The 23,951-nt window shown below is 37.4% G+C and overlaps 1 protein-coding gene across 1 annotated transcript in view; it reads left to right on the forward strand.

Annotated features, from left to right (window-relative positions):
- The window catches only part of CFAP47 (cilia and flagella associated protein 47), a gene marked incomplete at both ends in the record, with an annotated part of 360,013 nt that overhangs the window by 172,109 nt on the left and 163,953 nt on the right, over nucleotides 1-23,951 (forward strand). Inside the window, 3 exons of the mRNA XM_082490749.1 lie at nucleotides 1,150-1,346; nucleotides 4,761-4,904; nucleotides 6,051-6,224. Of these exons, the coding sequence (XP_082346875.1) occupies nucleotides 1,150-1,346; nucleotides 4,761-4,904; nucleotides 6,051-6,224 (515 nt within the window). The remainder of the gene's footprint in view (nucleotides 1-1,149; nucleotides 1,347-4,760; nucleotides 4,905-6,050; nucleotides 6,225-23,951) is intronic.

The following is a 23,951-nucleotide window of genomic DNA, read 5'->3' on the forward strand; positions in this document are numbered from 1 at the left end:
ATTCAGTAGTCGTCATTGAAGTTATTAGAATAGTTTGAGTCCAGTTTTCATACGTATCATCAGAAAATAACCCAAATTAAGGACAAAGGGAAATTCCACAAGAATTCGTCAGGTGTTCCCCCTTAGGGAGAAGCAATTTGTTTGGAGCTTTATCTGTAAGGTGCTGTTGTGTCATTACGTTGTCTCTGACATTATCTTTTCCAACTTCAGGCGTTGGTTTCTAACCTTGAAAAACAGTGAAAAGAAACAGCCTTTGTACATATAAAACTACAGTGAAGTATTTACAGTTGCAGTCTTCATGTGTTTTTCAGGTTTCTTAGAGACTCTTGGGAGAGTTGGACTGGGGAACTCTTTATGGCCAGTCATTGGAGTTCCTCATGTGCCTTCCCTTCTCCTTTAGAAAGTGTCCTACAAGGGCTAGTGAAGGGCTTAAAATACTGTGAAAGAGTCTGATCCTTTCTGTAAGCAAGAACAGAGGAGGAAGTCTTTGCAGCAGAATTGTTAGACCTGGTTATGTCCAAAGATGAACAGCATTTGTATTGCTTCTTCCTTACTCTAGAGATTACCGTGGGGAGTTTTTCATACATGCTGTGGATTGGGCAAGAGTGATTTTTCATGATTCTGTTCCACCTTGGACACACCCCTGGCATTTTGGAAAACTCAGACTTTCAATCCAAAATTGGGCATTGGAAAAGTCTAACAAGTACCTCTCATGAGAACTACTACACTTAACAGAATTCCAGTCATTGTTGTGGCTACTATTAGCCAAATATACTGTCTTGTCTCTGGTATCTTTCATGGTAACTGTTGACAAAAGTATAGTAACTACTATACTCTCTTGATATTTACAGAAATATACATTAAATTTTTCTACTATATTTAATAGATCTTTTAAAATACTTCTCTCTGTGCGCTGCTAAAAAGAACAGAAAATATTTTTTAGATGCTTAAATATACCTTTTTTTAGGAAAACAAAAATTTAGCTATGCTATATGATAACAGTCCTAAAGTTCTAATTGTTTTAAATCGCTGCATGTACTGCTGGGGACACTCTCCTACAGTTTATTCGAACTCTCTCCAGATTCTGATTGTGAATCCAATGTTTCTGAAAAGCTTTACAACATAACATTTGTTTTGTTTTGTTTTTAGATAGAAGTGATGCAGTTGAGCTTCCTATAAAATTCGTTCCTCGGTATGCCGGTTGCTACCACTGTCAGATTCTTCTGAAGTCCTCCTGCGATGTTCGTGTCTATGAGATTGAATGTGTAGTGAACACAGACCATGCTGAAGCAGAGCTTGAATTTCTAACTCCGGCTTACCAGGCAGTGGTTCAGGATATTCCAATAGTAAGTTCACTTTACTAGTAGAAACTAAGATTCACGATTTTTAAAAACTGGACTCGGGATCAAAACTGTTAAAATTTACTTTTGTAAAATGCACGAATACATGTAAATACTGACTTCAGTATTATTACTCAAAGTCCATATTGGATATAACATAAATCTTGCTGGGAAAAGTAATTTCTGGCAGTTAATTATTAGTTTGATGGGCTTATTTCTAATATTTCACTTCTGTCCTGACAATTGTTAATCTGTTATTAAATAATGTTATCACACTGAAAGTGAAAAAAAGGAAAAAAAAAAAAAAGTGAAAAAGGTTTAATCCAGGGAATAAATATGTTGTTTCTGAAAAAAAGGAAAGCTGTTGAGGAGTAAAATAGAAGAACTAGATTACATACAATCTGATAAATATGGCAAGCATAGGCAGTATATCATATATAGTTTTATTGTATCTATTTTGTATGTTAAACCTTTGACACATGAGAAGTAAGACCAGGGAGTGAAGATGGAGTGTAGGTTGGAATATCATCTCCCTAAGAAAATTATTGCTCAATATTTAGAGAACTTTTCTAATTTAAAAGAAAAAACATGAAAAAAAAAATTTAGGGAAGGAGTTTAAACTGCAAGAGAAAGTGTAAAGATTGTTTAAGAGGTAGCAACAGTAAAATATTTCCTGATATTTGAACTCTGGTTTGGTCTATGTACTTAATGTAATCTTTTCATATTAGAGCCACTGAAGAATACTAGTGAGTCAACTTATGGAAAAATTATTCTGAGATTTTGTAGACAAAAGAGTGGGGGGAGATTAAAACAAGGCGACTTGATGTCTGGGGAAAGACCATACTGTGGATGCTCTGTGAAATACTGAAAATAGACAAAGCACTAGTTCATTAAGAAAGAAAAAAAAAAAGTAAAGGAAATGAAAGGAAATCATATTACAGTGCTATCTTTTCTGACACATAATTTTTAAGATTATATTTGTCATTATATTTGTCATTCAAATTACTGAACTTTGAAATACTCTATGGAAGACACATGCTCATAGAGAGTGAAACTGAGGTATGGGGGGTTATTCCGTCTGTTGAACTTGGTTTCCTGAACCTAGTAATTAGTGTTCAAAGCACTTTTTACAGACACCAGCGAATTAACTGTCATAAAATCTGTGTGGTAGGTGGAACACTATATAAATGGAGCAAATAAAATGGTCAAGAAATTTGCTTAAAGTCATATAGTGAATTAGCGACAGAACCAGAATAAGAACCCACCTGAATCTAAAATTTGTGATTGTCTTTTTATCTTGGAGTTAAGGCTGAACATCTGAAGTTTCCGTAATTCTCACAAGCATGACATGAAAGTAATTGTTCCATCATTCACTTTCAGCCTCTCCAGTGAAAGAGGTGTAGGTCCTATACATGCAGCCTTATTATGTACTTTGGATTTAATCACCATCCTGTGAAAAGATTCTAAATCCCTTAGCATTAACTGTGTTTCTCATTGACTTAACAGACTTCAGATAAGATTTTGCATTAAGCAGAGATCCTGTAAGAATTAGATGATAAAGTAATTAAAACTGTTAATGCACAAGTTCAAGGGAGTAGCATTTAACAAATATTTTATTTCCATTTTCTAATGTTTGCGGTTGACTTTAATATCTTTCTTTAGAAGATATTTTTAGACAAATTCACGCTGTAGTAGAAGGATTTGTTACAGAAGACTTTTAAAGTGACCATGTTTGTCAGCTACATTTCTCCAATTGACAAGTGTTTGTGTTTGAGATTAAGAAATACTTACTGGTGTAATCATCAGTGATGTGGATAAAGGAAGCATCTGATACCAATCGCATTAGTAATCATTGAAAATAAAACAATTTAAGCCCCCAAATTTTCACTGTCCTCCTCTTTTCCTTAGCAAAGAACAACCATCGTGATGTTTTTCCTCTATCCCATCTTTTAAAACAGTAGATTTGCAAAGGGTGATGACCTGCCAATTTAAAAACGCTCAAGCTGATTTGCAAAATGATAATGTTGTTCCTGATGTTGTGGGGGAAAAAAAAGCATAAGAATAAAAATAATCTTTTAACGCCTTTTTTCCCCCTTTCATTTTATCTTCAGCATGAGGATACCAGTTAATTTCTCTTTTTTTTTTTTTTTTTTATAATGTTTTCTACCAGAGATGATGTAAATGTTGTTATTAGAGCATTGGAGACCACGGTGATTGAAATATTTTGAAAACCTGAGGCACTATACAAATCTCAATGTTCCAAACAGGCATTTGTGCCAACTACAAGGAAATTTACCTCATAAGAACTAAGAGTTAAGCATTAATCATACATGTTAGCCAAACTTTAGATATATGATACTGCATGTCTTGTGCCATGCCATGGGGTTAGGTCTGATGACCACAGGTGGTGGTTCGTAGTTTCTGAGGTTGAGATAGCTGAGCTTGAGAGACTTTTGAAGAAGGAAACAAGGATTGAAGTATCATCTCTGTTCCCCCAAATCCATTGTTTATCTCTGAAGTTTATGGACAATTTTTCATGGATGAAGACCATTATGGGTCAAAGGATTACTTCCTCTTTTCATAGATTGATTTTATCTTCTGTGTTTTGACAAGGCAGGTATTAGCTCTTGAACGCCAGTTTATTTTCTTTCAGATGGATGTTAACTTTTTTGCAGACTGGATGTTCGGTCATCAGGTTCCTTCAAATACTTTGAGGCTGGATAGGATAATTTTGGTCTTACTATTTTGATGCAATCCCCACCCATGTATTATGAAATATCTCACTTTCTACCATAATCAAGCATTCTTGTGATACATCTGGATGCAAGACAAACTTCTTTCCTAAATAGGCTTTCATACTACTCAGGACAGACATTCTTTAAAATAGATCAGTCTCTTGAAAGACCAGTTTCTGAGAACATAAGACTGTAAATACTCCTTTGGAGACAGAGTCCTTAATTTGTGAGCAAGGCTTATCCTGTAATACAGTCAGTAGCAAAGTGCACAATATATGCTCATCAACACTTCAAGGATGTACACTAAGATTTTCTACAGATGGAAAAGGGACAGAATTTTGGCAAGCGTTAAAGATACTCGTAAATGTTTATAATGATATTTATAAATTCCATCTTGACCATTAGCTATATCATGTACATAGTCTTCCTATGAGTATTCCTCCTGCCAATATTACTACTGATAGTATTGGTACCAGTACCTCTGGCTGCCAGGAATAAGGGTTTTAATATTAGCTTAATTAAATTTTAAAATACACTGTTTCATTCTCCCCGAAGATGCTCTGAGCCAGTACTTTGGGAAAATGAGTACAGTGCTCTGTTTTGATGATAACGGCAAGTAAAAGCTGAAATGAATGTTAAAAGCTTTAAATGCGTAATCTAATTTACATCTTTACCTTGATTTCAGAGTAACATGTCCAGCCAGAACTGGAAACTTGAAGCAACTGTGGAAGGACAGGGTTTTTATGGCCCTCCTCTAATAAATGTGCGTCTTGGTGAAACAGCTTTGTATCCTCTCATGTTCAAGCCTGTTGCTGAGTGCGTAACAACGGTAAGAGGGAAATCAGTTTCAAGATTTGAAAAGGATGCTTCTGTCAATAAAATTTCCGTCAGCGTCCAAATTATGAAAGTGCTTAAGCAGTTACTAGCATTAGGCATCTGCTTGAGAGTCAAAAATCGAAAGAGTGCCTAGTAGCTGAAGTAAAAACACAAAGGAACTAACTATGCAAAGCTTAACATTAGGCATGATAGATTTTCCCACCACCCTTTATTATCTCTTCCTTTATTTGCTCTTCTCTCAAACCCTCCATTTTAATGAAACAACTTTGGTCATAAAAATGTACATTGTGTTAGTCTGAATTTAAATACATATATTAAATTGTATTTTATTACCTAAGTAATAAAGTAGTAACATCGAGTATTTCTCATTGCATGCATACAGCATGAATTAATTTGTGATGGGTACTTTGTTTCATAAAATAATTTCTGTTACAAGTTAAGCCACTACTTAGAAGCTGGTTTTGCCACCAGAGTAATCACTGTTCTGAATGCTAAAATGAAGAGCAGAGCAAAGGCTGTGACACCTTTAGCAAGAAGCAATATACATGTTTTTGCCTGTATGCTAGCTGAGAGATTTTGACTGCAGCTTGCTATTCAAATGTGTGAATTGCCAAAGACAAAAAAAAAAAAAAATGTTCTGTGAAATATTAGTAATCCTTCCACATACATTACCAACCAAATATAATGTAGTTTAGGAATCCAGTATTATACAACTATAAAAGCCAAAAGCCCTGAATTCTTTGATGACAAATAATTATAAAGATTATTTTAGTGGAAGGACAGGTGGAAATGATTGAGCAAAGTTATATTTTATTTGAAGAATAAAGATTCATGAAGACATATTTCCTTGGATATTTGTTTTTCAGGAAGAAGCCAAGAAGTATAAAATCTAGAAGTATGAAGTCTTTTTACATTTCATAATTTAGAAAAATGAAAAATAAAAGCTTTTGTTTCTGTAGTTTTTTTCTATGTTTAACAGCAGAGTTTACTTAAGAACTAGAAAAGTCAATAGGAACGCTTTATTGTAAGCATGCTTTGTTGCCTGGGTTTAAGACTGATAGACTACAGGAGTTAATCTGGCAGCCAAAGGGGACTTGTACAGTGCTGAAACTTTTTTCTTCTTCTTTCTTTGTCATAGGGAAGGCTTATTTTGCGAAATGACACAGCTGGCACTGAAAACATCTTTAGCCTTAAGGGAATAGGGAAGAAACCTCTGGCACAGGATCATATTGTGATAGATTGCCAAGTGAGAAAGGTCACTCGAAAAATTTTATGGGTGCCCAATTATACTAAGAAGAAGTTAACGTACAAGGTAAATTTTTGCAATAATGTGACAACTATTTTGCTATCCAAGGGCCTATGGATTATGTATTACAATAGCAAATATTATTGTAATTACAGGTATACTGTTAAAATTCATGTATCCATAAGAAATTATGTCTAACTATAGTTTATAGTATATGGATGTGTTTATAGTCAGGAAGTCTGTGAGATAATGTATGATTTTACTGTATGTTCCATGGAAAAAGATTTCGTAGTTTTTTAGGGGACAACACATCTACAGATGCACTCTGTTCATTTGCCAGTCTTTCCTCCCTTCCTCCTTCACTGGTTTGAAAACTGGCCAGTTCCACCAGTTTTAAAAACAGAGAAGGAGCTTGAAAATACAAGGTTCCTAAAATCTTCATAAAGCATTGGAATATTACAGGAAAAGGACAAAAATTATTATTATCCGACTAAGAGAACAATTGCAGCATGAGCTGACTATATGTTTGTTCCTAATGGCCTGGCCAGTCAGTGCTTGCATTTCTTGGAACAAATAATAGCAGTTAGTGTCTTTTGCCCAGCTGTTGTTTCAGGGATGTTGGAGGAAGTTGGGAATACTTTGTGTGTTTGCTAATGAGAATGAAAATGAAAATGTAATGGAAATAACAAACTGGAGTTGTTGAAGAGCAGTGGGTCACTGGGGAGATGGAGTAGGAGGTGCTGAGGTAGTTGTGATTTCAGTGGAAGGACATAAGCTATAGATTCTTAGAAAATACAGTGTTGTTAGTTTCCCTGTTCAGGAAGATCTTTTTACTATTAAATATAATCCTTATTTTTTTTTTCACAGTTTTAGTTAAATATAGTTTATAACTGTATTTGCACAAACACATTTTCCTGTTTAAAAACACCGTTGTATTACTGTAACTGCACTGTTTTCCTACCGTTTATCTTGTCTGCATCCTTAACTTGAAAGTGAGAAAAGTATTTTGGTAATATTCCTCCCTTTCCTCATCCATGTGTTGGACACCATGTCATACGCAAGCAGAGGCAGAATGTACATTAGGGCAAAAAAAGATGATTTCTGCTTTTCTTCTCAGCTGCAGAGAAAGTTCCTGAGCAAGGACATCTTGGTCCTTGCTCAACAAATGCCATGGTTGTGACTTTATTATGGCATTTAAATCTAGAGTAGATAACATCTAGAAACTATGGCTGTATACTATTTGCTAGGAGGGCTCAATCTGAAAACAAGGCAGGAGAGCACGTGCTAAAAATTGACGGCATATGTAAATATATATTTTTGAACTGAGAGGTTTAGGTGTTGGGGTTTTTCTGTAGCTTTTCTTTTGGGGGGAAGGAGGGAAACGGGGAGAATGTAGATTCTAGAAGATAAAATCTGACTAGTTAACTAGTGTGGACTTGTGAAATGAGTGATCTTGTGTTCTCAGCCTTGTTACCAGTAGCACCAAATGCTGCTTTACTCAAAATGACAGGTATTGGTAGAGTGGCCTCATCTTATTTTATGAAGAGAGATCATGTATATACCAGCAGCGGTCTTCTGTTGGTTTGATGGGAATTGACTGCAGTGTAAAATCCTTCCTTAAACTCTTGCTGGTCTCCATTTTTGCACTATTACAGGAGGATTTACTTTTAATAAAATTTGAACATCATAAAAAGGTCCAGCTTCATGTTCCTATTTTTTGACTCATTATTAAATCCCTCAAACAGAGTAGGAAATTTATTTTTTGCGCATTATCAGCTTTGACATTTTTCTTTTCAACAGTCTTAGCTTTTTAGATGTGAATGCATTTACATTTCTAATATATTTGTACTTTTATCTCTGAAAGAAGTGAATCTTTTTGAAAGTTGACAACAGAACTATTTCCCCTGCTTTTCTGTTTTTTGTGAACTCAGTATTTTTTGTGCCAGTGAAAGTGAAAGACACTGAAATATCCAACTTCAAAATGAATGCATTACAATTATTCATTGTATGTCTTTTTCAGAAACTTTGTGTTAAATGAATTTGTGACAGTTGTGACTATTCCAGTATGATCTGGGTCTGATTGAACTTTGACCTCCTTGAAGGTGCCCTCTGAGTACCAAAATCTGGTTTTGGGGTAGTTTTTTTCTTCCACTTGTTTGGTTTTGTGATGATTTGTTTTGTTGTGAACTCTTTTTGCCTTTCTGAAGTACTATTCGACAGCACACAACCACGTGTGCTCTTTTTGCTCTGGGACTTTTGGGAGAGAAGTAGTAAGGCCAGCTGTTTCATGCTTGTATGCATTTAATAAATTAATTGGTGTGAATAATGTATTTTCTCTATACTAGGATTTTACCCAGAAGCTGTTGCAGAACAGTAGCTGAAGCAAGGTGGGCTGGAATTGTTAAAAAAGGCATGATTACAAAACCTACCAGTGTCTGGAAACTGTGTCCTCAACAAAGCAAACAATATTAATCACTTCCAACACTCTCCAGCAGATGTCACGTAGTGTCTTGTGCTGCTGTAGTGAGTGAAGATAATTTACTCACTTTTAATTCCGAAATGGTTAGTCTGTAAATTAGGATTTAGTCAGTAAATCCAGAACATGATCACCATTATCTGTAGTTATTAGGAGAAACGGGAAAACCTCCTCTAAGAGGGGACTGTGACCACCAACCTTGTTAGAAATGCAAAATAAACTTTATTTACCCAGAAGCGTATAGCGCAAAGGACAACAGGAAAAAGAAGTGATACTGATTTTGTTGTTGTTGATCATTCCATGCTGCCTGATTATTGTAATTTCTGGATAGTCTGTCGTGAAGCAGAACACAACAGACTGTGATTTTTGTCTTTGTCAGTGTTTCCCTTGGGGGCAGTTGCTGACAGCCCAATAATCATAGAATCATAGAATTGCTGAGGTTGGAAGGGACCTTTAAGATCATCAACTCCAACCATTAACATACCCTGACAAAGCCACTTCTAAACCATGTTCCTAAGTACTACATCTACCTTTTTTTTAAACACCTCCAGGGATGGCTAATCCACCACCTCCCTGGGCAGCCTATTCCAATGTTTATTAACCCTTTCAGTGAAAAAATGTTTCCTAATATCCAATCTAAACCTCGTCTGATATAACTTGAACCCATTTCCTCTTGTCCTATCACTTGTCACCAGGGAGAAGAGGTCAGCCCCCACCTCTCTACAACCTCCTTTCAGGTAGTTGTAGAGGGTGATAAGGTCTCCCCTCAGCCTCCTCTTCTCCAGGCTAAACAACCCCAGTTCCCTAAGTTGTTCCTCACAAGACTTGTCCTCCAGACCCTTCACCAGCTTTGTAGCCCTTCTCTGGACACGCTCCAGCACCTCAATGTCCTTCTTGTAGTGAGGGGCCCAAAACTGAACGCAGTACTCGAGGTGGGGCCTCGCCAGTGCTGAGTACAGGGGGATGATCACTTCCCTAGTCCTGCTCACCTCACTGTTCCTGATACAGACCAGGATGATGTTGGTCTTCTTGGCCACCTGGGCACACTGCTGGCTCATATTCAGCTGGCTGTCCACCAACACCCCCAGGTCCTTCTCTGCTGGGCAGCTTTCGAGCCACTCCGCCCCAATCCTGTAGCGCTGCATGGGGTTGTTGCGACCCAAGTGCAGGACCCGGCACTTGGCCTTTTTGAACCTCATATCATTGGCCTTAGGCCATTGGTCCAGCCTGTCCAGATCCCTCTGCAGATCCATCCTACCTTCAAGCAGATCAACACGTCCACCTAGCTTAGTGTCATCTGCGAACTTACTGAGGGTGCATTCAATCCCTTCATCCAGATCACTGATAAAGATATTAAAGAGAACAGGCCCCAGCACCGAGCCCTGGGGGACACCACTTGTGACCGCAGACCAACTGGATTTAACTCCATTCACCACCACTCTCTGGACACGGCCAGCCAGCCAGTTTTTTACCCAGCAAAGAGTATACCTTTCCAGGCCATGAGCAGCCAGTTTCTCCAGGAGAATGCTGTGGGAAACGGTGTCAAAAGTTTTGCAAAAATCCAGGTAGATAACACCCACAGCTTTTCCCTCATCCACTAAGTGGGTCACCTTATCATAGGAGATCTGGTTTGTCAGGCATGACCTGCCTTTCACAAACCCATGCTGACTGAGCGTCATGGTTTTTAATCCAGCATAACTCCTTGTGCTTTTTAATCCAGCATTTTTGAAATCTTACCATATTGTCCTGTAGCTGAGTTGATTATTAGGTATTGGAAATCTTGTCAGTTTTGGTGGAGACAGAACAGAAATAATCAAAAATCTAATAGTTTTAGAAATGTTTTTAATGGGATCTTTTGTAATTTTGTTGGCTAGTGAATGTCTTCACTATTGAATTGGTTGGTTGATTTGCCCCTTACATCCTCCACTGATGGAGTTCATCCACTATACAAAGTAACTTCTCATAGATAAACTGGGACATACATGATACTTTTAAAAAAACGTAAGTATTTAGTTTGCTGAACTAATAAAGCTCAGCCTATGCCAAGAATGGTATAAGAAGTGCCAGTAGCTGATGAGCGTAATAATTTACAGGCATGTCCATAAGCAATTGACAATGAATACTTCGCAATAAGTAATTTAGCTGAATTAATACTTGGGTAATTTTGCCTTTGAGGTGTAAATTTAGCTTCACTGTTCCATTTTAATAACTGAATATATTAAACTATAAGCTTAATAAAAACTAATTTCATTAAAAATTAATTACAATGTGTATATGCTACCTTTTCTCAGTATTCACTGTATGTATCTAGTAGCTTCAACCAAAATAAGGGTGCAAAAGTGACTACTGAAAATGAAAGTTAAGTCTGGGATGTGGAAAAGGGAAATAATTCTTTCCTTTCCTTCATTAAGAAAGCCCTCTTCCCTCAGATTAATGCTTTCCCCATTTCAAACATATATAGAGTGCTCATGTCTGGAGCAGCAATAATTTTAGTATGTATAGTTTGCTTGTCTGTGCAACCACTAACATGTATCAAGACAGTCAGGGAGGGAAGAAGTGCCTTTGGAATTTAGTAGAGGTCATGTGCTTGATTCCATCAGTCTACCTTTAAAAATGCTAAGCAAAACACTTTCAGTGCCCACAAAGCTTTCCATGAAAGACAATTTCCATAAATTCCTTGAAAAATGAGGATGTTTTATAAACTGTTTTCTACTGATTGATGGGTAAACCTTAGGGAAATACTGCCACTGTACTTTTCATGGCTGGTTCTAGGGAAAATTACAACAAACAGTCTTTCTTGTGATTAACTTACTCCTGGGTCGGAAAAAAAACTTTACAACAGAATTCATAAAGAATTTGTGCACATATAATGTTAGCCAGAGAGCACATCCTTCTACAATGCTGAATTAATATAAGGTTAGTGACTGCAATGTAAATGGATTTTAGAGACTGTAAAATTAGGTTCAAATCATCCTACAGAGGTACGAAATGTAAAGTACTTCTATAAAATCCAATCTGTCTCATGACAAAATTTTTTATACCATTTTCTTTTGATTGTTGTATAAAACTCTGTCTGCTGCCTATAAATAATTATCTGGTTGCTTCTAATGACACCTTTGATAGTAACTTTAGCTATAAAGGTGCCTAATTCTTTCAAGGCTTGGTTTTGCAGTAGAAGTATCAAACTGTGTAACTGTTTTTCAGTGCTCTTCAAAATAGATGTCATTAAAATAAACTCTCTAGAGGAATCTGAAGACTCAGTTAAATTATCTTTCAGGTATTAGGTCATACAAACTGTTAGTAATTTCCAAAAGTATTGTAGAATAAATACATAATCAAAAACTATGAAATCCCCTGTTCTTCATTTCTCTCTCTATCCTCTACACATCCATTTTAAATCTTTACAAGGTCAATGAAAGAATGACATGAAGGTTGGGTGTTTGTAACAAATGTCTCAAAATAATAAAATTATATACTGTAAACCTTTAAGGAGGGGTTTCCCTGTTCATGCTGTCTTGTTTGGTAATTTATGTGAGATTTCCTGGGAATAAATTCCATGCAACTCTAGTAACATGATTGCTGAAGGTCTTATACCCTCATCCAGTTTGTATTGTTTAACCACAAGGAAATCTGGTTATTTCATAATCCTTCTAATTTTATCTGTCCTTCCAATTTCAGTCCTTCTGGCTTCCACATTGTCTACCAGATCCTCTGTAATAGGCTTCAGTACAGAAAAAGCATTCTTCTTAGCAACAATGAATGGTACAAAGACCTACAGAATGTAAGAATAACTGGTTGTTGGCAGGGTTTCTTTGTGATTACTAGTTACGAAATAGTTTGATCAAGTAAGGGTATAGTAAGGTCTTAGGTCTGATTTGTTTCTTGAGATAGGTTAATGGTCTTGACAGTTGGCCCGGCTGTGGGTTACAAATCTGGATTACGTAGCACTCTTCATTATGCAAAACTCCAGATTGCAGCTGAACAGGCAGGAATTATTTGGGGAATATAATCAGTGCAATGCAAAGATGGTTTATTTCAGTGTTTTAACATGCTGGTGGCAAAATAAAAGTGATTGCAGGAACTAAATAAATTCCTGGTAACCCAGGAACTTGCCAGGTATGCACTGAAAGGAGAATGAAGGAAAGTAATGGGGGCTTCTTTTGAAACATCTGTCATTCTTGACAGTATTGAAAAAAATCTGAGTATCAGATTGATCAGTGACTCTCTCACAGACCCAGTTTTGGCCTAGTGTCAAGGAGCATTAACTTTTTAATAAGTAGAGCCTGTCAATGTTGTTAAATAGACCTGAGAAAGAACTTTCAAATGGAAACATTGAACATATTACTGCCTAACTTCATTAAAGAAAGAGATAGTGGAATTTAAGTATATTTGATTAAGTTCTGTATATCTGTTTACCACTTTAGCTTGAAGTGTCAACTGATATTTCTGAAGTTATGCTTGTTTGGTTATTCAACTCTGGAAAAAAAATATTTTTTACTATATTTTGAAGACTGGCTTTCCATTCCTATAAAGGGATGAAACAAGGAAAGCCAAGGCTGCCTTGGAACTAAAGCTGGCAAGGGATGTCAAGCTCAAAAGGACGGGCTTCTTCAGGTATATTGGAGGCAAAAGGGTGACCAGAGAAGCTGTGGGCCCACTGTTGAATGAGTCAGGAGCCATGGTGGCAGAGGATGCGGAGAAGGCGGAGTTATTGAATGCCTTCTTTGCGTCGGTCTTTACTACCCGGCCGAGCCCTCAGGAGTCCCAGACCTTGGAGAAAGTAACAGGGAAAGAGGAAGACTTCCCCTGGGTTGAGGAGGATCAAGTGAGGGACCAGTTAGGTCAATTAGATATTCACAAGTCCATGGGCCCTGATGGGATGCACCCGAGAGTGCTGAGGGAGCTGGCAGAGGTCATTGCTGGGCCACTCTCCACCATCTTTGAAAGGTCCTGGAGAACAGGTGAGGTGCCTGAGGACTGGAGGAAAGCCAATGTCACTCCGGTCTTCAAAAAGGGCAAGAAGGAGGACCTGGGGAACTACAGGCTGGTCAGCCTCACCTCCATCCCTGGAAAGATGATGGAACAGCTTGTTCTGGGTGTCATCTCAAGGCACGTGGAGGAAGAGAAGGCTATCAGAAGTACTCAGTATGGATTCACCAAGGGGAAATCATGCCTGACTAATCTGATAGCCTTCTATGATGGTGTGACTGGATGGATAGATGAGGGAAGAGCGGTAGATGTGGTCTACCTTGACTTCAGCAAGGCGTTCGACACAGTCTCCCACAGCATCCTCATAGGGAAGCTTAGGAAGAGTGGGTTAGATGAATGGACAGTAAGGTGGATAGAAAACTGTTTGCAATACAGAGCTCAGAGGGTTGTGATTAGGGGCACAGAGTCTAGTCGGAGGTCAGTGACGAGTAGTGTTCCCCAGGGGTCAGTACTGGGTCCGGTCCTGTTCAATATATTCATCAACGACATGGATGAGGGGATAGAGTGCACCCTCAGCAAGTTTGCTGATGATACAAATCTGGGAGGGGTGGCTGACACACCAGAAGGCTGTGCTGCCATACAGAGAGACCTGGACAGGCTGGAGAGTTGGGCGGAGAGGAATCTTATGAAATTCAGTAAAAGCAAGTGTAGGGTGCTGCACCTGGGGAGGAATAACCCCATGCAGCAGTACAGGTTGGGGGCTGACCTGCTGGAGAGCAGCTCTGTAGAAAGAGACCTGGGAGTCCTGGTGGACAACAGGATGACCATGTGCCAGCAATGTGCCCTTGTGGCCAAGAAGGCCAATGGCATCCTGGGGTGCATCAAGAAGAGTGTGGCCAGCAGGTCAAGGGAGGTCATCCTCCCCCTCTACTCTGCCTTGGTGAGGCCACACCTGGAGTACTGTGTCCAGTTCTGGGCTCCCCAGCTCAAGAAGGACAGGGAACTGCTGAAGAGGGTGCAGCATAGGGCTACCAGGATGATTAGGGGACTGGAACACCTCTCTTATGAAGAAAGACTGAGGGAATTGGGTCTCTCTAGTCTGGAAAAAAGACGGTTGAGGGGGAACCTGATCCATGCTTATAAATACTTAAAGGGTGGGTGCCAGGAGGATGGGGCGCCAGGCTCTTTTCGGTGGTGCCCAGTGACAGGACAAGAGGTAACAGGCACAAACTTGAGTATAGGAAGTTCCACCTAAACATGAGGAGGAACTTCTTTACCTTGAGGGTGGTAGAGCACTGGAACAGGCTGCCCAGGGAGGTGGTGGAGTCTCCATCTCTGGAGACATTCAAAACCCACCTGGACGCGTTCCTGTGCAACCTGCTCTAAGGTGTCCCTGCTCTGGCAGGGGGGGTGGACTAGATGATCTCCAGAGGTCCCTTCCAACCTTATGATTCTATAAATCTTAAATAGCCATATTACAGTTCTGCAGAATGAGTTTTTAAATCCGTGACTGATAAATTAGATTAAAATTGTAACATTTTACAAATCTGCTGCATTTATACTTTCTGGCTGTGTGTAAATAGACTTAGGGTATAAGACAATGGAGAATACTATCATTTAAAAACTAAATCCTTGGTGATGGATTGATTTGAGCAAGTTTTCTGCAGGGTCACAATGATAACTTTAATAATATGTTACATTTTGGTTTCATTGTTGTATTCTACAATTCTTATTTTCTTAGTGATAGTGAATGTAACATATGTTGTGTAGGTTTGGGGAAATTTATGGATACTGAAAGACAGCACTTCTTCACTGAAGGAATTGTAGTGATTGCATGATAAATATTACAGGAACTCGAACAGCTTTGCTGTTTCTTAATTATGTCACACATTGTCTTTCTAACCAAACCTATGCAAGTAAAGCATCTAATTTTGTTATCACTTTGAAGGACTGATAATGGTATGTGGACCCAGGCTTTAACACAGAAATTTCATTGGAAGTTCTGTTCCATTTCAGCTTATAGTGTTAGTTCTTTATTAGATTTTTTGGAAAATATGAGTAGTACCAAGGTATTTTATTGGTTATCAACACAGTTTTACACTGCAAACCAAGAGAATTAAGTTTATTTTCTTGTGAGATCTTAAGGAGAAGTAGTGAAAGACAATTTATCTTAATTGTCTATGAGACTCCTTTTTTCTTGTATTTTCTTAATTGTACGGTGTGATGGAACTTGGGCTTATACATTCTTCTAAAGTACTCAATAAAATGAAACATTTTAAAAGTTATATATTAACTATTTACTATTTATTTGTTATATTATTTCCTGATGTATGTGAAATTTTATTAATGAAGTGTTCTTGCAAAATGTCATATATCTTTGTAAATGGGTATAATTCATACATAAACCACTGGAAGATTAAATTCATATTTTTTGAAGATGATAGACATGCTAGGAAATAGGGATAAACATCACAGTGGGAGTTTTTTTTTTTTCCAGGCTCACTTATACAGTTAAAAACTGTTTCACCTGTTAGCTCACCTGGTATATTTTCTACTGGTTATGCTCAGGAAAGTTGGAAGGATGTTCAAGAGTGGAAGAACTACCAGTAGAAAAGTTTTTACAAGGCAGGATTAATATTGATATGATTGTTTTTCTGGCAATAGGATGTTCACAAAGATTGTAGATAAGAATCAGCAATGTTACATAGTTTCCAGGTGCTTTAAATTGTTCAACATTTTAAGAAACTGCAGTTATTCAGACCTGATAATAAATTCTCTGTGTGTGTATGTGTCGATCCATATATTTCTATCTGTCTGAATACTGTGTGTAAGTGTATGTCTATCCAACTCACCCTTGGTATGATTCCATCCTAAAAGAACCTTAATTTTTTGGTATTGAATCATACCCTTGGTATGATTCCATCCTAAAAGAACCTTAATTTTTTGGTATTGAATGGGTATGGAACACAAGATTTCCTTTGTACTGTGCCATGGTTTTCACAAGTTTGTGAGAGCACCTCTCCCCAGAGCATTTCCAATTAGTGTACTATGTGTGCACTGATATTGTTGACAGATACAAGTTCTTACTTTTTTCTTGTGTAGAATCATCCCTAAATGCTATAATTTCACTATTTTTATCTTGGCATGCTCGTATCTATTGTGATATCTTTGGGACAAGATTTTTGTCTTTCAAGATTTTTTTGATCATTCCTAAATTGCAAACTGTTCCTTGAATGCAGGACTTATTTCCCTAAATTCCAGTTAACATATCTGTAATTGTTCATCCATCCCTCCTTGCAAATTAGGACAAATGCTAATGGATTGCCTCTCCCACTAGCTGGTAGAAGTAATTCCTTATCTTGCCTCCTTTGGGATAGCTTGTAAATCAGAAGAATGTTTTGGTTGATAGAAGTGCCCCTATTTAGGCTGTATTTTCTTACTTCACAATTTATTTGCCTAACAATAATGACGCATAGCAGATTTTGTGAGGCACATTCAGGTACCTTTGGGAACATGGTTTTGTAGGTTATTATTGGATGTAAGATTACATAATACTACATCTAAGATTAAAATTGTGTCTTATTCTTACAAACATTCGTCATAAATATGCATTCTAATAAGAAATAGCACTCTAATATTTATAAGAAGGTGGACTTAAATCTCACTGTATATAAATTCTTTCATTGCTTGACTCCAAGGTTTCCTCTATGCTTATGAAACCTTTGAAAGAAGTTATTCTTATCAAAATTTGAAATTTCTGGACTTTTTGCTATGCGTACTTTTACATTCTCCATCTTTTTAACTTTCTGAGTGTCCTTGGATATATTGTATTATGTTAGTATATGTGTAATATATCTACAGTTAATCAGACAGGCAATTCCACATTATGCCATACTGAAACCTCAAACTTCTGTGAACACTTCCCATGCTATATTAAAGAGGATTCTTGGTATGAATACTGATATGAATATACATTACTTGGTGTGCATGTTTAAGTGTGGGCATGCGCATTTAGTATCCCTTTGCCATGTGAGGTTGATCGTTTAATTAGTCTCAGTAACGCAGTTGAGTAAGCGGGTGGCCATCAGAGCAAGGCAAAGTTCAGTGTAAGGAATACATAAAAGGTAACTAGCGAGTGACGTCTGGGACAACCACAGACCTCGTCAAGATTTTGGAGGTAGGAGATAATATTGTTGTGAGCACTATTTGGAGATTTGAGCTCCTAAAGTGTGAATAACTTAAATAGTAGACACAAATAGGGTTGTTTATAAAGATAGATGAATGGGACTGATTCATTAATGATAAGATGGTGAGTATTAATATCAGTAGGAATAGCAAGCAGCATGGAGAATACTAGTTGATTTGATGACTGCAATAGGAAAGATGACAGCAGACTGAGGGAAGCATCAGTTATGTACAATTTGTAACATGCATTTATAATGTCCAGAGAAATAATGAGATTACTGTTTCTTGAGTACGCTTTAGAACCCTACTCAAATATTCATTATAGTCAGTATCTGTTTGCAAAGGGTTTTAGAATGTAAACATGAATGAAAGAAAGAAAAAGACAAACGTTTTTTATAATGGGGGCCACAGCTGTAATAGTGTAAGAATCCTTTCTGTGGCTGTTTGAGTAACTCCTCTTGCATTTCCAGTCATTTAAGAGAGTCCAGTGTGATGTTACAGGAACAGCCAGTAGTAACTGGCAATTAGTAATTTCCCCTGAGAATAACGCCCACAAATTCAGTTCACTTCAGAATCTTCTTGACTTCCAAAAGCAATGGGAATTGTGGTACCCAAAAGTTCTTATTGGGATCCTAAAATCATTCCTACTTTCACTCCAGAAAGTACTTGAGTGAGACCTTAGTCTGTCCATTAGTTTTTATTTACACTGGATTCTGGCAGAACACAGTGGAGCAAACATCAATTTGTTAAAGCTCTTTCCTTTCAAGCTTCACTATATCTCACTAGGGCTAAACAAATAGTCAGAATAGCTCCAATATTTTGCTATTTTGCCCTAATTTCTTAAGACAGCATTTGTATCGATATCTCTCTCATTATGGAAACACAACCCAATGTATTGCAGTTAAACAGAAGGATGAGGAAGCAGTGTCAATGACAGCGTAAACCTTCAGTGGGTGTTAGAAGCTGGAGTACATTATGTCAGGATTTTCGGTCAGGGAAAGTCAACGGGGAGGATGATACAAAAGCAATGTGTGTGTGGTAGTGGGGAGTTGCTGCATATTTGGGCTTGTGAATTTGACAAAATTATGAACAGAACTATGATTTTATCTTTTGGCACAGAGGTTTAGAGAGTAATGTAGATTAGTTGATTCAGCATCAAGTTATATCAATGCTTAAATTAATACAGAAACAGGCATTCAGATTTAAGGTTGCTCATGTGAAACTCCAGATCATACAAGAACCCTTCAGTAATCAGTTGTGTTTCCTACCCATGTTTCATAGTCTCTTTTTTCGTACTAATTGCTTTACAGCATAAATAGTATTCATGAAACTATGTGTATAAATACAGTACTGCTGACAGATGTTTATTTCTGAATTCATTGGGTAGTTTGTCATTTAAGATGTGCAAGTTTTCTATTTTAATTTCTTATTATGTGTTTTGTGAAAACAGAGAGAGAAAGAATTCCCACCCTTTGGCTTGGCTTGCATAAGTTAAAACAGTCTTACAATCTTCCTGACACCTTAAAGAACTAAGGAAATCTCTTTGTGTCCTTACTGGAGAGGATGGGATGAGTGTAGTGCACACTGCAGTTTATCTTGCAGTCCCAGTTCTCCGATCATTTACACTTGGGGCATTTTGAAGCATACCGTGGCTGTCTTTCTACACTCGAAGGGAAAACTGCATGAAATGGCAATGTGCAGTCAGATTTCACCTTGGCATGCAACTGTGAAGCCATACATGGGCTGTGCATTTGGGTGAGGACAATAGGATACACCTTCATATGAGAACTTTAGGAAGAGTTTGGGAAATGTCATTGCAGAAGGCAGACTGACAGGAGAAAGGCTATTAAGAATTTTAAAATTCTGGGATTGGGCTGTGTAGCACATTAGAAGCATGTATATTTATGGAGTAGCATGATTGTAACTGAATTAGTAGAAGCTTTGTTAAACCAAAACATTAGCAAGAAGAATCATAGAATACCAGGTTGGAAGGGACCTCAAGGATCATCTGGTCCAAACTTTCTTGACAAAAGCACAGTCTAGACAAGATGATCCAGCACCCTATCTGGCTGAATCTTAGAAGTGTCCAGTGGAGGGAATCCACCACTTCCCTGGGGAGATTATTCCAAAGGATGATTGTTCTCACTGTGAAAAATTTCCCTCTTGTGACCAAACGGAATGTCCCCAGGAGTAACTTGTACTCATCACCCTTCATCTTCTCTGTGTAACCCCTTGTAAAAAGTGAGTCTCCATCTCCTTTAAATACTGGAACATGGTGATAAGATCTACTCTAAGCCTTCTTTTCTCAAGGCTGAACAAACCCAGTTCTGTTGGCTTGCTTTGCTGCAGCAGCATGCTGTTCACTCATATTGAGCTTGTTGTCCACCAGGTTCCCCAGGACCCTTTCCACAGAAGACTAAATTTTAGACACAAGGGGGCAAAAGAACACTATCAGGTGGAAAAATAATATTTTTTTTTAAGTCCAGTTACTGTTAAGATATGGTAGGAATAGTGGAAAACACATGGAAAGAAAGAAGGAAAATTAGATGTGCATAGAGAGCAAAATCAATTGACAAATTTTAGCAAATATTTCAAGTAACATTAAATTATTTCCAGAGTTCAAAAGGTGAAAAGATTAAATAGATCAAATGAATGAATGACAAATTGTGAAAAGAGAGTTTATGCACAGAGATAAGGAGTTAACTAGAGCTATCTCAAGGTAACAAGTCTAACTCTGTCTTTACAAAAAGGATTTTATTCTCTATAAATTAGTGATGAAGTGATTTACTACCAAGGGAGCAGTGGAGATGCACAACTATTTATAATGCAAAATGGCATTATTTTTTTGTGGGGAATATACTCTGCATTTGGAAAGATAATGACTGTAAACTACCTTCTGATGTCTGGTACCTAGCTTCTAGAAGTTTTCATGAAAATAGGAGAATTTAAACCAGCCAAATTAAATGCTTTAGTGTAGAATTTTTCAAAATATGTACTTCAGTTATTTTAAAGTAGTCAGAAGAGAAATCAGAAATCTGCAGACCTATCATTCCATCATGAATTCTGCAGAATGTATGTAAAGATGAATCTTTGCTTTCATTAAGGATTAGAGTGATGGAAGAAAAAAAGGACCTTAAAAGTAAACTGAGCTTTTAAATTAATATAAACAGTATAATTTTTATACCTGTCATATATGCACATAATACTTTATAAAACTTTGCACACAAGCTCATGCATATGATTCTAGCTTGTTAAAAGCAAGGTTATTTCTAGTCCTGGGAAGTCTTTTGAACAATAGATTCAGAGGATTTATGTGATTAAATTCATACCATGAAAGAACAACCCCTTCAGTGCCTTTGGAAGCTTTCATAAGTAGGGATAAAAGAGGTGACAAAGTTCTGAGCTGCCAGTTGCTTTCTTTTACACACTTCTTGCCTTGAAATCCATAGTTTTAGACAGCCATCTGGATTCTCCGTCTAACTGGAGAAACTAGGCCCCCAGCAACAGAACTCTGTAACAGCCAGCAAAAGGAATGGAGAATCATATAATCAAGCCAGCAGTAAAATAATAAGACATTTTCTCTATGGATGTTTAGTTGATCTCTTCATTCTGAGCAGATTAGGGCCAAGAGGTTTGTTCTAAGATGCACAGGTCTGGCCAGTGCCCTAAACTAGTTATTTGGTAAAAAAATGTTCCTACAGGTGTCCTTCTGGTCTTATAGATGGGATCAGCATGAATTAGACTTCAGATGTCTATGGAAAATTACCTGACTGAGGGACTGAGGGAGTTCAGTCATAAAACATGCATGGCAAGCCTATTGACTGTCAAGGAAAAAACATTTTGGGCTCTATCCAAGAGTGAAAATATTACCTTCCTTCACAGGGGTAGGTTACAGCTCAGTGGACAAAATAAGTGTATAGCTGTTGGAAGTGTGTCTCTGTCATGGTTTAGGCTGGATCGGCTACTGGGGACCTGGGGGACCCCAGATGGGACCGACAGATGCTCCCCTCTACCCCTCTTCAAAGAGAGAGGCAGAGGAGGGAAAAAGAGACTTACGAGTTTCATGCCTGGGCATCAACTATAAACATAGGTCTTATCACTCTGAGAGAGAACACTGTCTGCACAATATGCAGTTAATTTCAGTAGTTAGAAGAGGCCCAGCTAAGAAGCAAAGCTACTGAACAAAATTGGTCCTGTTTTACCTCAAACCAGGACAGTGTATCTTTTTAAATTTTATTTCTTTTAAATATAGCCAAATTTGAGAACTGTTAGTTTCTGCTGATTCTGACCAATAAGAAATTCATAAGGTGTGGTGACAAGAAGATATGATTGCCTGTCCATTGTCTCATCCCACCCCTATTAAAAAACAAATTGTCAAAAGGAAGAAGAGTCCTCCTCAAGAGTCAGTGGTGGCACAATATGTGTATATATATATTTGTACGTATGTGTGTGTGTGTACTTCATGCAAGAAGAAAATGGGCTTACTTGATTAACACTTAATAGAAATATAATTCTAGAAGGAACCACAAGGATCAGCAGGTCTCCAGCCCCGAGAATTACAGGCAGTCATGTAGTAAATATCTAATTTAGATAGACTCACAGAACATTTAATCTGTATGACTCCTAACACCATGAAAGACAAAATGTTTCTTAGCTCTAAAACAAAATATGGGACCTGCAAAAATAGATGACAACTGTAATGTGTTTCTGGAAAAGTGTGGGACATTTTGAGATCACCAGTGTCTTTGAACACTGAAACTGTAGTATATTTGCTATTTAAACATCCCAGATGATCCTAGGCAGCGAAACATGTTCAACACTAAGAAAAAAAACAAAACAAAAAGCCCAACAATCTTTCTTATCAGTCTGATTCAGGGGAGGGAAAGGAGAATTCCTTCTTGTCTCTTGATATGGGCAACCTGGATTCAAACGCTGAAACACTGGCCATGTATGTACTATCATTACTTCATTGCTTATACTCATCTTTTTCCTGTTCGGTTATACAGTCACTTCAGTAAGGTTAACAGCATCTTTTTAAGATCATTTAGCTTCTATTAATCCACTACTCCATTTGGAAAGGTAGCCAGAACTTCTCTTGAATGATGGAATATCATCATCAAACTTCCCATCCATATTTATTCATCAGCAATCTATATATGTTTCATGTTTATAGTCAACTATACCGGTAATGTTCCATTTACTTTATCTTTTTTTGATAGAAACTAGTCTGATATGCCCAGTCTTTGACAGAAACCCTACTTTCCTGCATTTTATGCAATTTAAATTAATCACATTTACCCTACTTTTGCATCTGTTTAATGTTGCTTTTTCCTTAAAAATTCTCGTTTGAATTAATCTTATTCCTATCCCTAATCATTTGCTGTCATTTCTGTCATATTATCCTTATTTTTTAGGTACTTAACCTTTACCTTCATATACATTACTAACTTCACTGTGAACTGGAGTAGTCCATAAATATAGGATCACACCTAATTTTTTTTCTGTCTTGTATGAAGTGAAACTTCCCTATCCTCACTGTGTAGCAACCCCTCTTTTTCTATGCTTTCTCTTTGTTGTTAATAGTTAGGGTTTGGGTTTTTTTTCTTTTTTTTTTTTTTTCCAAGTGCCACTTCAACAAAGCTTTCCATTGTTCACTTTTTGGCCTGTTTTTGTCTTGACAATTGGTCTCTTTTCCTGTTCTTTTTGGTTGTTGGACTTCTAATATTCAGCTTGAAATGCAGATTTATTGGGGAAGAGGAAGATTGTTGCCTTACAGGTTTTTTTCTGTGTTCCTTGGAATAGAAGTTCCAGATTATACTAGCACTGGAACAAAGAATTTTATTAACCTAAGTACTCCAGAGAGGGAAAACATTATAGGCAATGATTGGCTGTAATAGAAGACAAGATGATATTAAAATTGTGTTTTTTTTTTCCTACAGAAAATATGAACAAAACTTATTCACTAAAAAAAAAAGGTAACTTTGGGGAGGAAGAAAATGATCCATGCATCTAATGCTTTTACTGTTGCAAAGGAGATCTTTGTACAATCCAAGTCACGCTTGGATGCTCGACAGGCTAGCTGTAGTCATTAATGAAATGAATAAATGAACTGGAAAAAAAAAAATTAGACCTTTCTGACGACTTGTGATTTCACTCAAAATCCACCTAACCATCACAGAGACAATTTTATTATTTATTGTAGT

Source organism: Vanellus vanellus, assembly GCF_965231255.1.
Source record: "Vanellus vanellus genome assembly, chromosome: 1".
NCBI lineage: Eukaryota > Metazoa > Chordata > Aves > Charadriiformes > Charadriidae > Vanellus > Vanellus vanellus.